Source organism: Rutidosis leptorrhynchoides, chromosome 11 (assembly GCF_046630445.1).
Source record: "Rutidosis leptorrhynchoides isolate AG116_Rl617_1_P2 chromosome 11, CSIRO_AGI_Rlap_v1, whole genome shotgun sequence".
NCBI lineage: Eukaryota > Viridiplantae > Streptophyta > Magnoliopsida > Asterales > Asteraceae > Rutidosis > Rutidosis leptorrhynchoides.
Genome location: NC_092343.1, coordinates 158309012 through 158325393, shown reverse-complemented (window position 1 = coordinate 158325393; position 16382 = coordinate 158309012). Strand labels below are relative to the sequence as shown.

At 29.8% G+C, this 16382-nt stretch overlaps 1 protein-coding gene and 1 pseudogene across 1 annotated transcript; both read right to left on the bottom strand.

The window, feature by feature from the left end:
- Nucleotides 1-10994: 10994 nt before the first annotated feature.
- Nucleotides 10995-11724, bottom strand: LOC139875119 (uncharacterized). The gene is made up of 3 exons (XM_071862482.1): nucleotides 11682-11724; nucleotides 11407-11558; nucleotides 10995-11288 (listed from the first exon to the last, which is right to left on the bottom strand). Exons 1-3 carry the CDS (start codon nucleotides 11722-11724, stop codon nucleotides 10995-10997), a joined length of 489 nt encoding a protein of 162 aa, XP_071718583.1.
- A 567-nt stretch (nucleotides 11725-12291) lies between these two features.
- Nucleotides 12292-16034, bottom strand: LOC139876396 (uncharacterized; annotated as a pseudogene).
- Nucleotides 16035-16382: the final 348 nt, after the last annotated feature.

The following is a 16382-nucleotide window of genomic DNA, read 5'->3' as shown; positions in this document are numbered from 1 at the left end:
ATCCTTAGGAAATTACCTGCTTATCATTCTTAGTCTAGACACATTTTACTGCAATGATTGCATGAATAGTGTTTTGACCTCTATATGAGACGTTTTTCAAAGACTGCATTCATTTTTAAAACAACCATAACCTTTATTTTAACGATAAAGGTTTAAAAAGCATTACGTAGATTATCAAATAATGATAATCTAAAATATACCATTTACACACGACCATTACATAATGGTTTACAATAAGAATATATTACATCAAAAATAAGTTTCTTGAATGCAGTTTTTACATAATATCATACAAGTATGGACTCCAAATCTTGTCCTTATTTTAGTATGCAACAGCGAAAGCTCTTAATAATCACCTGAAAATAAACATGCTTAAAACGTCAACAAAAATGTTGGTGAGTTATAGGTTTAACCTATATATTATCAAATCATAATAATAGACCACAAGATTTCATATTTCAATATACATTCCATACATAGAGATAAAATTCATTCATATGGTGAACACCTGGTAACCGATATTAACAAGATGCATATAAGAATATCCCCTATCATTCCGAAAAATCCTTCGGACATGACAAAACAACCTCGAAGTACTAAAGCATCCGCGTTAATTAGTAGATCGGTTTACTAATTCTTAGGTTACCAAGCAAAAGGGGCATATTCGGCTTCGATCATTTACCAATATAATGTAGTTTCAATTACTTGTGTCTATTTCGTAAAACATTTATAAAAATTGGGCATGCATTCTCAGCCCAAAAATATAAAGGGTAAAAAGGCAAATGAAACTCACTTTCACAGATTTTTTACTTCGTCGGGAAGTAAGACTTGGCCACTGGTTGATTCATGAACCTATAACAAATATGTACATATATATCAAAGTATGTTCAAAATATGTTTACAACATTTTTAATACTTTTTACTGTTTTAAATTTATTAAGTCAGCTGTCCTCGTTAGTAACCTACAACTAGTTGTCCACAGTTAGATGTACAGAAATAAATCGATATATATTATCTTGAATCAATCCACGACCCAGTGTATACACGTCTCAGGCTAGATCACAACTCCAAGTATATATATTTTTGGAATCAACCTCAACCCTGTATAGCTAACTCCAACATTACTGCATATAGAGTGTCTATGGTTGTTCCAAATAATATATATACATGGGTCGATATGATATGTCAAAACATTTGCATACGTGTCTATGGTATCCCAAGATTACATTAGAATACATGTATAATATAATATAAGTTAGCTATGATATGATTTGTATAAAATTGTTACAATATTTCCCGTAGCTACAACAATCAAAAAATATCCAATCTTGTTTTACCCATAACTTCTTCGTTTTAAATCCGATTTGAGTGAATCAAATTGCTATGGTTTCATATTGAACTCTATTTTATGAATCTAAACATTAAATGTATAGGTTTATAGTCGGAAAAATAAGTTACAAGTCATTTTTGTAAAGGTAGTCATTTCAGTCGAAAGAACGACTTCTAGATGACCATTTTGGAAAACATACTTTCACTTTGAGTTTAACCATGATTTTTGGATATAGTTTCATGTTCATAATAAAAATCATTTTCCCAAAAGAACAACTTTTAAATCAAAGTTTATCATAGTTTTTAAATAACTAACCCAAAACAGCCCACGGTGTTACTACGACGGCGTATATCCGGTTTTACGGTGTTTTTCGTGTTTTCCGGCTTTAAATCGTTAATTTAGCATATCATATAGATATAGAACATGTGTTTAGTTAATTTTAAAAGTTAAGTTAGAAGGATTAACTTTTGTTTGCGAACAAGTTTAGAATTAACTAAACTATATTCTAGTGATTACATGTTCAGATCTTCGAATAAGATAGTTTTATATGTATGAATCGAATGATGTTATGAACATCATTACTACCTCAAGTTTAGTAGGTAAACCTACTGGAAGTGACAAGAAATGTTCTAGCTTCAAAGGATCTTGGATGGCTTGAAAGTTCTTGAAGTAGAATCATGACACGAAAACAAGTTCAAGTAACATTATCACTCGAATTAAGATAGTTATAGTTAGAGGAATTGAATTAAAGTTTGCATATGAGTATTACCTTGATTTAGAATGATATGTTACTGTAAACAACAAGGATTTCTTGAGGTTGGATGATCACTTTACAAGATTGGAAGTGAGCTAGTAAACTTGGAAGTATTCTTGATTTTATGAAACTAGAACTTGTAGAATTTATGAAGAACACTTAGAACTTGAAGATAGAACTTGAGAGAGATCAATTAGATGAAGAAAATTGAAGAATGAAAGTATTTGTAGGTGTTTTTGGTAGTTGTTATATGGAATAGATATAAAGGATATGTAATTTTGTTTTCATGTAAATAAGTCATGAATAATTACTAATATTTTTGTAATTTTATGAGATATTTCATGCTAGTTGCCAAATTATGGTTCCCACATGTGTTAGGTGACTCACATGGGCTGCTAAGAGCTGATTATTAGAGTGTATATACCAATAGTACATACATTTAGAAGCTGTGTATTGTACGAGTACGAATACGGGTGCATACGAGTAGAATTGTTGATGAAACTGAACGAGGATGTAATTGTAAGCATTTTTGTTAAGTAGAAGTATTTTGATAAGTGTCTTGAAGTCTTTCAAAAGTGTACGAATACATATTAAAACACTACATGTATATACATTTTAACTGAGTCGTTAAGTCATCGTTAGTCGTTACATGTAAATGTTGTTTTGAAACCTTTAGGTTATCGATCTTGTTAAATGTTGTTAACCCATTGTTTATTATATCTAAAGAGATGTTAAATTTTTACATTATCATGATATTATGATATATTAATATATCTTAGTACGATATATATATACAGTTAAATGTTGTTACAACGATAATCGTTACATATATGTCTCGTTTCGAAATTCTTAAGTTAGTAGTCTTGTTTTACATATGTAGTTCATTGTTAATATACATAATGACATGTTTACTTATCATTTATCATGATTAAACATAGTGTAACAATATCTTAATATGATTCATATATAATTAGTAAGACGTTGTTATAACGATAATCGTTATATATATCGTTTCGAGTTTCTTAATTCAATAAACACAATTTTATGTATATAACTCATTGTTAAAATACCTAATGAGATACTTACTTATCATAATATCATGTTAATTATATATATAATCATATATATGTCATCATATAGTTTTTACAAGTTTTAACGTTCGTGAATCACCGGTCAACTTGGGTGGTCAATTGTCTATATGAAACCTATTTCAATTAATCAAGTCTTAACAAGTTTGATTGCTTAACATGTTGGAAACACTTAATCATGTAAATATCAATTTCATTTAATATATATAAACATGGAAAAGTTCGGGTCACTACAAATATGATATTAATCTCATCTGATTTACGGTTACAACTAGAGTACATAATCTCTAAAACATTAGAAATTATATAATCGTCATGTAGAACGATGATTATGCTTAACGTACAGATTGTGATGTTGAGGCGCGTGATGCTGCTGGTACGGATGATGCTGTCTGTGATGCCTGTAAGTTGTGCATCATATTTTCTAAAGTCACTATTTGAGCGCTAAGCTCGTTGACTTTTTCTATTATTCCGGGATGATTGGCGGTTGGAACAATCGGATGAATAAGGTTTAGAATTTGAGATAGTATATAATCATGACGAGATACTCTGGAAATGAGAGAGAAAATGGTGTCTCGAACAGGTTCGCCGGTAAGTGCTTCAGGTTCTTCGCCAAGAGGGGAATGTGGTGGATGGAAGGGATCGCCTTCTTCTTGTCTCCAATGATTTAATAGACTACGAACTCATCAGATGAATTGAGGATGGCTGATTGTTTGATTCATTCTGGTGACGCTGCTTCCAGAGCTTAGGTGAACATCCATGTTGGAATAGCTATCAGATTCCGAAGAACTCGAACTAGTGACGAGTCCCATTTCGTACTTTCGAATAAAGGATTTTCAATATGAAATGATTTTTGGCTATCGGATGGTATTCTAATTACAAAGAATATCTATATATATAGAACAAAATATTTGGTAGATTACGAAGGAATTTACAGCATATGTCAGGCAAATCTACAGTAACAGATACTCTAGGATATGAATTTTGTCTATACACTATTCATGCAATCAATGCAGTAAGATATGTCTAGACTAGGAATGATAAGTAGGTAATTTCCTAAGAATGATAAGTAGATGATTTTCGACACGAAATGATAAGCAAAACTTTTGACATGCAGACACGGTCGAAGTCCAGACCCACTAATACATCTAAACAACTTAGCAGTTAGACACACTAATGCAAGACCTGGTTCGCTAAGACCATCGCTCTGATACCACCTGACATGCCCCGTCCGAATCCATCTAGACGAAGTCATTACATTTGGTTACATCGCGAGGTACTTGACCTCTATATGATACATTTTACAAACATTGCATTCGTTTTTAAAAGACAAACTTTCTTTACATCAAAAGTTGACGGCATGCATACCATTTCATAATATATCTAACTATAATTGACTTAATAATAATCTTGATGAACTCAACGACTCGAATGCAACGTCTTTTGAAATATGTCATGAATGACTCCAAGTAATATCTCTAAAATGAGCAAATGCACAGTGGAAGATTTCTTTCATACATGAGAATAAACATGCTTTCAAGTGTCAACCAAAAGGTTAGTGAGTTCATTAGTTTATCATAAACATTCATTTCCATCATTTTAATAGACCACAAGATTTCAGATATTTTATTGTACACGTAACTCGAGTACAAAATAATACGCGTAACCCGCGAATTAAAAATCATTCATATGGTGAACGCTTGATAACCAACTTAACTTTAATGCATAGAATATCCCCAAACAGAACCTCTCGTCTGTATAATAATAATAATCTCGAAGTACTAAAGCATCCGTACCCCGGATGAGACTTGTCGAGGTCCATAGATCTATCTTTAGGATTCGCATCAATTAGGGTTCATACCCGTTTCCTAATTATTAGGTTACCAAGCTAAAAAGAGGTGATATTCAATATTCATAATCCAGCCATAGAATGTATTGATCACTTATGTCTATTTCGTAAAACATTAGTAAAATCAGCGCATGTATTCTCTGTCCCAAAAATATATATAAAGAGGGAGTAATGAAACTCACTCTACAATATTTTGTAGTAAAATATTCATACGACGATACTGAACAATGCAGGGTTGGCCTCAGATTCACGAACATATATCAATTATATATCTATTAAAACATATAATGGAAATCACATAATTTCATTTATTACTATATGTTATTTATGTAATTGTAGTTATATGAAATTCATACCAAATTTTATTTAAAATCATATACTTGAATTATATCTTAAATTATGTGTTATGTATGTTTATTTTGTATATTTATCTAAAATGATTATCATAGTTCTATTAGTATATATATATATATATATATATATATATATATATATATATATATATATATATATATATATATATTTAGTATTATATTAAAAATACCTAATTTGTTATGTGTAAGTATTTATATAATGTTAATACGTTTTTCCTATAGTTATATGGAATATCAATATAATTATAGTATATATAATAAGTGTGTTTTTATGTACCAAATATTTATTTGTTAAAAATGATAGTTTTGATAATAATGAGTTACTAATAATAATAATAATAATAACTTTATTAATAATGATAATATTAATAATAATAAATATTGTTTATAATGATACTTATGTTAATAATAATAATAATAATAATAATAATAATAATAATAATATTATTATTATTATTATTATTATTATTATTATTATTATAAGGACGATACTAATACTAATATTAAATAAAATATTAATAAATTTTATTATTTTCATATTAATGATAATAATAATAATCCTAATCATGTTAATAATAATAATTATACTAGTAATAATCATAATAATAATTCTTTTAATTATTCTACTAAACATATTACTAATATTAGTAATAATAATAATAATTAACAATAACAATAATTAATAATAATAATAATAATAATATAACAATAATAATAATAATAATAATAATAATAATAATAATAATAATAATAATAATAATAATAATAATAATAATAATAATAATAATAATAATAATAATAATAATAATAATAATAATAATAATAATAATAATAATAATAATAATAATAATAATAATAATAATAATGGTGACTACCTCACAATAATAAGCTCCAAAAATAAAATGCCCTTGCCCGGGCTCGAACCCTCGACCACTCGTTAACCCGAATACACCCTTAACCATCCTGTTATGTTTGTTTATCTGATTTATATCAGACTCCTATTAATTATAAACCGAATTCTTTTCTGTTTCCTAATATTCTTCTTCTCTACACCAAAAACTGAATCGACCCATAACCAATCCTAACTTCGAATTGAGGTTTGTTTAAGGCTTATAAATAATCAAAAAACTATAAAGTGTGCTTCATGATTAACACACACAAAAAAAAAAATTATATGATCATACCTGTTGTTCGCGACTTCCTTAAAAAAATTGATTTTTGATTTTGAGAAAGTTTTGGACAATACTTTCTACATGAAATAGTTTAGAAATCATGTATACAAACTTTAGGAATTATCAATTATTCCATAAACTCAATAACGAACTCAAATTTCCTTATGAACAAATCGTTTGACTTTTTAATTTATATGTTTGACTCCAAAATTCAAACTCAATATTAAAAATTGGAACTTGAGCTTTGGCAGATAGTTGGAGTAGAAGATTTAAAGCACAACTGCATTTACACATTTTGAAAATTTATTCGTTTACGAAGTTTTTGAAAAAATGAAATAAAACAGAGAACGGAAGCTGTGTTCTTCAAACTATGTTTTGATTTTTGTTGTTTAAGTTCGAGTTGTATTAGTAGAGGGTTATATAAAGTTTAATAGATATATTTACAACTGGATTAACTCAATTAACGCGTATTATAGCTTGATTGCTCGACAATAAAATATTCTGTCAGAATAAAAGTAATAAAAAAATAAAGTGATTCTACTGCTTTTGTTTGATTCTTGTGGATAACCCTTAAGTGGTACGATCCATGAGAAAGAAAACAATTTCTCCTACAGTTGGACAACGATTGAAAAATAGAATACGTATTTTATATGTAATTATGTATATATATATACGGTATTTATATATTTATATATGTGTGTACATGTATATATATATATATATATATATATATATATATATATATATATATATATATATATATATATATATATATATATATATATATATATATATATATATATATATATATATATATATATATATATATATATATATATATATATATATATGGGCAGGATCAATGGGGAAGTAACCAATCAGGGGGAAGCGGGGGAAGCAAAAAAAAAATTCGTTTTTTTGGAATTTTTTTTCCTGCATCAAGATCACACGAAAATATGAGCATTTAGAAGAGACACTTCGTGATGAATGTTATTATTTAGGCGGAAAAACGATCGACAAAAATAACATTCAAGATAATATTGTTCGTGAAGAATATGAACGTTTTTTTCATGTTTTGTGAAGTAAAATTTAGCCCGATTTAGAGTTTAGGGTTTAGGGTTTGGTGTTTTGAGTTTATTCCATAAACCCAAAACACCAAACTCTAAACCCTAAACCCTAAACCCTAAACTCTAAACCGTTCGTGTTAAAAACTCAATCTAAATCCTAAATCTAAACCCTAAATCTAAACCCTTAACCCTAAATTTCTAAACTATAATATCTAAACCCTAATATCTAAATCCTAATAGCTAAAACCTCAACATATGCTCGAAAAACACGATAATTGTTATATATTACTTCTTCGAGCGTTTTCCCGCCAAAATAAAAACATTTATCACAAAGTGTCTCTACTAAATGTTCATATTTTTATCCCATCTATAATGTTCGTGAACAAAGTTTTTTCAAAAAATGAAAAAAAAAAGTTTTTGCTTCCCCCCGCTTCCCCCCGATTCCCCCTGATTGGTTACTTCTCTCTTGATCCTACCACTATATATATATATATATATATATATATATATATATATATATATATATATATATATATATATATATATATATATATATATATATACATATATATATGTATATACATATATATACATATATATATGTATATACATATATATACATATATACATATATATACATATATATACATATATATATATACATATATATACATATATATACATATATATATATATTGAATATATAAGGAACATAATAATATTAATTACACAAATATTAATATCTAATATTAATGAAACAAATAATAATAATAATAATAATAATAATAATAATAATAATAATAATAATAATAATAATAATAATAATAATAATAATAATAATAATAATAATAATAATAATAATAATAATAATAATAATAATAATAATAATAATAATAATAATAATAGAATTAATAATGTTTATAATAATAACAGCAAAATAATACTAATAATACTAATAATGATGATATTTAATAATAATAATAATAATGATAACAATAATATCAATAACAATATAACAAATCAAATGTATCAAATTTCATATATATGTAATTTACTTATTAATAATAACACTGATATTTATATTAAATATCTATTCTAATAATAGTAATGAGAGTAATAATATTATTAGTAAGGATAGTAATTTAGATGCATAAAATTTCATATCTATATGTTATCTATAATAATATAACTAATACTAATATTAATGAAAGTAATAATGATACTACTATAACAACTATATTTTAACATGTTAATAATCTATTATTAATTATGTAATATTTAATAATCATATAATATTATATAATAACTTTTATTGATTAATTATTATTTATAAAGTATATATATATATATATATATATATATATATATATATTATAATATACCTATAATAGTTATACATAAAATCACATGTATATATATATATAGATTCACTTTAAATTACACTTATTTATTTTGTATCTTATTTTACATTTTTGATTTTATTATATTATATTACTTTCAATTATTATTTATATATTTACATTTATTTTTATATTCATAATTATCTTTATTTACAACAATGGTTCGTGAATCGTCGGGAATAGTCAAAGGTATAAATGAATCCATGTACTTAATTCAAAATTCTGATAATCAACATTACAGACTTTGGTCATTGTGTCGAAATCATCTAAAGATTAAGTTTAAATTTGGTCGGAAATTTTCGGGTCGTCACACTTTGTAGTATACATTTACCAAGTTCTTCTTAGTAATGTTAAGGAAATGATAATCGATATATCGATGCTCAAATACAAAAGCATCTTGAAGTAGCAAAACACATCCAACGCATACACCCTTAACCTCGTTAGTGATTTTGTGATGAATAGTTCCTTTTATAGAACATGTAGTATCCTAAATATTATAGTAGCATATAAATAACCAGATATTAATAACGCATAATTAAAAGAGAGTCATAGCATATTGAGGATCTTACTTTTAACAATATTGATAGATCACCCAACTCATTTAGAACACAAGACTTGATAACAACAACAATCTTATCGATTTTGCCCTTTTTCAGACAACCAGATATTGCTCCTAAATTCAAGTCCCCTTCACAATAAAACAGAAACCCGATTTCATAAAGTGTATTTAAATAAAATACGTTTGCTATGCTACCTTATATATAATTTAACTTTAATGTACAATTGAAAAACAAGACACGGTTAATTATTATTATTACCACAATTAAGATATGCCCATTTTGACGCCAAAATTCACGGAAGTTGTACAAAGCTATAATCAAATGTTGCCTCTTTAATCACTTGCCTTATATATTCTTGGGTTGACCTCGGATGTTCAACCTCGTTAAATTCACCCTGGCTTCTTCGACGAAGAGCAGACTCGCGAATACCCAGACCTGGAATATTGTATCAAAGTTCAATGTACTCATGATGACATTCTAGAATTGGCGGCAGTAGTGGTGGCGGGGGAAGGGGGTGGTGGTGGTGGTGTTATTTGCAAGAAAATCCCAATCATCTTCCATTTTGAGCGTGTCTTATTATTAAGTTTAAATGAAGTTCTTTTCTTGTTTTGTTCTGCATAGGGCACTCTTTTAAAGACATAAAATCCGATCTTGAAAATCCGAAAAATCTTGACATTATTGCAATTACGCACAGACCAACACGCATGGTGCTTTTTTGGTCTGTGTGTGATGCGTGTAACATCAGGAAAGAAGGTGTGTTACGCCAGAAGTTATGCAGTCTTGATGAAAATCTCATTAACACGTATCACACACCAAGTTATACGCATGTATGCGTGGTGCGTGATGCGTGGTCAGGGGGCATTATTGCAATTACGAAACTTTAGGGGCATATTGTTACACGTTCTCGGAGATGGGGGAATCTTTTTGACCAATTTTCCTTTTATTCAAACAAATCAACGCATGAAATAGTTGTTTAAAATCAACTTATGTGTTTGATCTCATTTTTATTAAGTCGGACCGACTAGCTAGCCTTTTGAACACTTTAAGCAAAAACCAGGTTACTGGTTTTACTAGCACGGCCCAACAAGCAAACAATGAAACAAACCAGTTTGAACTTGTTAAAGGACCCTTGAACAATGTGAAACTGCAAGAGTCAGTTTTCGATTATTGTAAACCAAAACTCATTTCTTAACAATAATTGACTTTATCAAAACATTTTACACAGAGAACTAGAATCCTGCATTGACCAACTTTTTCTAATTTTATTAATTAATTGTCATGTCCCACATCATACAAATCATGGAAAGTGGAAAAAGTGGAAAACGACATATAAATATAAAATGCATATAATTGGAATACAAATGAAGTGCAATGTAACTAAATTTATTAATGAATTGTGGTTACGGATCCAAGAAAAGAAGCTCTGCTTTTGTGGAAGCTCGTGGAAACCGCGTAACATCCTTAGCGAAGTTGTACTTTTCATGAGCATCAACAGTTGCACGGTGTTGGATTGATATCTTTTCAGAAGTGGGAGAATGAACAAGTAAAAGCTTTATAAAGAGCAACAAGGCTCTTGATCTTTCTACACAGAAGATGTTTATAGTTCTCAATTGGTTCATTGTCCGGTCCAAACAGTCAAAAGCTTCCAAATAAGTTAATGATGGTTTCACATCCAAATGCATCTTTGGAAGATCCTGGAAATACATTAAAAGTGAGACTGACTGTATTAAAAGAACCTACATTAAATTACTATATAAGCGCAGTAGCGCACCCAACATAAAAACACAAGAGAAAATGTTTAGCACTCTTTACCTGATTATTCACATTGAGTTGTCCTAAGTTAGGTGAGTTCCGAAGCCTACATATAACACCTTGAAGTTGAAACAGATCACCATATTTGAAATTTTGTAAGCTTAGAGACATTAAACTACTAGCAGGGTGTGGAAGCCACATGGGAATTTTTTCTGCAATAGAAAACTATGATGGTGAAAGTAAGATATTAAGTTACCAATGAAAGATATGGAAGATGATATGAAAGAAAAGTTCACTTGCTCAAACACATCTAATGAAAAACAAAGATTAAATACCTGAAGATAATACCAGCCAATAACAAAATTCCAATGACGGCATATTACTTACAAAGCTGGCCCAAATTTATTATTTCAACTCCTTGAATGGGTTTACAGAAAGCTATACCAACCACACTAAGACATTAACTATGCAATAACTGAAGCAAAGTTGCATCAAGGCAATGTATGACTATTAACTTATATAAAGTTGCAGACTTGATCTTGAAATTGTAAGCACTTGTGCTTGAAAACATGTGCAACTTCTTAAGCTGTGGTAAGTTAACGACAGTTTCATACTCATTTGATATGGTATTAACCATAACATATGTCAAAGTGCAATTTATTATTTAACTTAATTTGTAGTGTGAAAATGTAACTGTAACATGTCACTGCGGCTCACGCCACAAAGCAGTGTATATTAACCATAACATATGTCAAAGTGTGTAAAAGAATAATTATTTAATTTAAACTAAGTTAATTAAACACTGATATTTAGAGAATAAACTTGACATATAATCTTTCAATCTCACGAACAACATGATTTTGTGTAAAACTCAATGTAACACTAGCTAGGTTAAGTTTTAGAATAAGTGATCCCTGTAAAGCATGTTGATGTAGTTTAGGACAGAAACATATATTTATATTGATTTCTATTATGTAATATAATATAATATAATATAATACAAATTAAAATAACTTCAAAACACACTAGCATTTAATTTTTTGTTGCACCACTTTTTTATTGTCGCACCACTTGCATTGTGAACATTCAACACATCAATATCCGATTAACTGATATCCATTACCGATAATAGCTCGTGAACAATAGTCCCAATATCCATTCGATCTTTTGGATTCTGAGAAGAACATTGTACTCCGATGTCCATTAATGAAATCAAACTGTTTTCATTTACATTCTCATGTAGAAGCACCGGATCAATAATCTGAAGTACATTGCCATTTTTCAAGGCAGTCCTAGCATAGGAATGCAAACTTAGACCTTCACGAAACATTGGATCAATAGGCTTTTTCCTTATCAACATCTCCAATAACACGATCCCGTAGCTATATATGTCTCCGCTAGCTGACACTTCATTTCCAACTCCGTATTCTGCAACACATGGAGTTACTTGTATGACATAAGATATATAATTAAATTTAAATAAATAAATAAAATGGCGGTGCGTAATGGTTAATAGATGATTTCACCTATGAATCAACACATATTTTCGTTTCATTCAGCACCATATGTAATTCAGAGGTTACATACAATCGCGCTGAATGATGAATGATTAAGCATTCGGGACTCAATCATTTAATTGAGAGGCAATCAAACACATCTTAATAGTTAATTTACCTGGAGGTGCATATCCAATGGTTCCTCTTATAACACTCGAGCTACTATTGTTTTCATTAGTAACTTCTTCAAGAGAAAGAATTTTAGCAAGGCCAAAATCTCCAATGTGAGCAACCATATCACCATCTAATAAGATGTTGCTTGGCTTCAAATCACAATGAACAACAACATTTTCACAGTGACAATGTAGATATTCAAGAGCACAAGCCACATCTTTGAGAATGTTGATTCTTTGAGCTAGATCTAACAGAGAGTTCGTTGAATACAACCAACTATCGATACTCCCATTTGGCATGAATTCATAAACTAAAGCTTTGAAATCGTTGTTTTGATAATCAACACTTGAGCAAGAAGTGAGGACCTTCACAAGGTTGCGATGACGAATATGTCTCAAGGCATCACACTCGGCCATAAAACTCTTGATACCTCCTTTCCGTTGAAGGTTTAGTACCTTAATTGCCACTATCAATCCATCTTCATCAAAACCTCCTTTGTAAACCGATGCAAAACCACCTTTACCGATCAAATTCTTCGACGAGAACCCTTCGGTCGCGTTGAAAAGTCTTTCATATGTTATCCTTTCCAAAGATTTAACGAGTAGTGATTCTGATGGCTTTTCTGTTCTCGTTTTTATACTAATGAATACAAACGACACCAAAGCTAAACTTCCAACAATGGAAGACAACGAAATCACAAGAACAATACGAATCAAATGATTATTTCTACTTCTTTTGGATTTGCTATTGGTGCTTTTGCATTTGGGTAAGTTGAGCTCGGGTATACCCCCACAAATCATGTTATTCCCACCAAGGGATATTGCGCTTGGGTAAGCGAAAATACCTTTAACAGGTACTTCTCCATCAAAGTTGTTGTATGAAAGATTAAGATTCACAAGGGGAAGTTGCTGCAAAGATGTTGGAATGAGTCCAGATAAGTTATTTCTTGAGAGGTCTAAAGTATCAAGGGTTACGTAGCTACCAATATTACTTGGAAGCTCACCCGAAAAGTAGTTGCTGGATAAAATAAGATATTTTAGGACTTTTAGGTTGCCAATTTCTATTGGAAGTACTCCAGAAAATTTGTTTTGACTCAGATCTAGCATGGAAAGCATAGAGAGTTGGAATAGCTCGTCGGGTAAACGTCCGCTTAGGTTATTTGCACTAAATTCTATAAGTGTTAACATTTTGCATCTTCCTATAGTTGAGGGTATACTGCCTATGAGCTTGTTCGAACTTAAATCTACAGAAGTAAGACGTGACATGTTTCCTATAGAGTTTGGAATCATCCCAAGGAGATAATTTACATCAAGACGCATATCGACCATGTTTTCAATCTGACCAATGCTTACGGGGCATACTTCCTATCAAGTTGTTTGAACCTAGATTCAGTGAAATTAGGCCGAACAAATTACCTATAGACGAAGGGATGCTACCTGTAATATAGTTTCTATCAAGCCATAGTAACCATAAATTGGATGACAAATTCCCAAGAGAGTCCGGTAACACCCCACCTAAATTATTGATACTAACTTCAAGTGCTTCCAAATTGCTGCAGTTGGACAAAGAATCCAAAAACTTCATGCCATTAATACTCTTATTTCCGAATTTGTTATTACCAAGATATAGGTAAGTAAGATATTGTAGCTTGTCAAAAGCTATATCTAAATCCCCTGTGAGATTATTATAAGAAATACCAAGTGTCTTTAACTCTGAACAATTTGATACTGAGCGTGGAATTATTCCATCCAAGTGATTGGAAGACAACTCTAGCATCTGAAGATGGGGCTGATTCAAGCATAAGTTGGAGGGTAGACTACCACGAAGACGATTTTCTGTAACACTTAATTGGTCTAACATTGAAAGGTTAAACAAAAATGACGGAAGAGTTCCGACGAGTTGATTTTCACCAATATCAAATTTTCTTAAGTTTTTCAACTGATTTAAGGAATCTGGAATGGTCCCACCTAATGGATTCAAAGATAGAGAGAGTTGTTCAAGAGATGTGAGATTGCCAAGAAATTGTGGAATCCCGCCAGTTAAATTATTCTTAGACAAGAATAAATTTGTGAGCATCTCTAGAGAACCTATAAAAGTTGGAATTTTTCCGGATAGCAAGTTATAAGATAGATTAATGAAATATAGTTTCGAGCAACTTGATATGTTAGCCGGGATCTGTCCTGTGAACGAATTATTAACAAGGGATAACACTTGTAATCGAAATAAGTTGCCTATTTCAGGAGGGATATTTCCATTAAGTAGATTATTGTCAACAATAATGTACCTGAGGAAGCTAAGGTTGCCAATATAAGGAGATAACGAACCTACCACACCTGCTCCTGATATATTTAATATGGTAACTCTTTGGTGTCGAAGACCACATGTTACCCCTTGCCACTGACATAAAGGAATAGAATCATTCCAAGATTTAAAGACGTCTTCGGGTGCTTTTGTAAACTTGGATATAATTGCCAATAAGGCTTCTTGATCTGTAGCGGCACTAGCGTCACACACAACTCGGTTCATAAATGGTAGAAGAGTAAGCATTAGGACTCCTTCAACAGACAAGAATGGGAAGACCATATCAGTAGTACTTTGTAGTGTATGTATTTTAAAACTTTGACTTAAAGAAAACTTGTTAATTTGATTATATTAGGCTAGAATGTTACTTATTTATACTGTAAAAAATGATACCTCCGATCTAAACTATGTCAAAAGTCAAACTAATATATTCATATAGAAAAAAGTGTGTGATTGGTCCCTAATGTTTGCCTTATGTTTATTTTTGACGTTATTGGTCACCCAACTACACTCGTCCCGAGGTTAGTCACTACATCTGACGCACGCAGTGGCGGAGCCAGGATTTAACGTTGAGGGTGGCATTATGTAGTAATTAAATATAGTAATAAGAAATTTTCTTGTGAAATAACAACGATATCCGTTATAAATAAATAAACCATACGACTTACAAAAATAATAGTACTACGTATTATACAAAAAGCTACATTGATTACAAAAATAAATACAATCTTAATCATACTAGTTATCATTATCATAATAGTTAATATTAATATAAGTTTATATAGTAAATAGGGTTGATTCGTTGAACATAAAGTGGAAAGAAAAAAAAAACCTAACCTTAGCAGTTAGCACAATTGAGTCGCAAATGAGTTTCGCAAGGAGTGATGGAGATGCCAGCAATTTAATTAGACAAATGTGATAATGGACTTAAAGGGAATTAAAAAACTTAAATTAAAATGGACTTATAGACTTAAATTAAAACTGAATTCGGTTATTTTTTACTTAATTAAGTTGTTGATATTGTTCATGTGAACTTAATTGTAATATGAGCCAATTGAGGAAGAC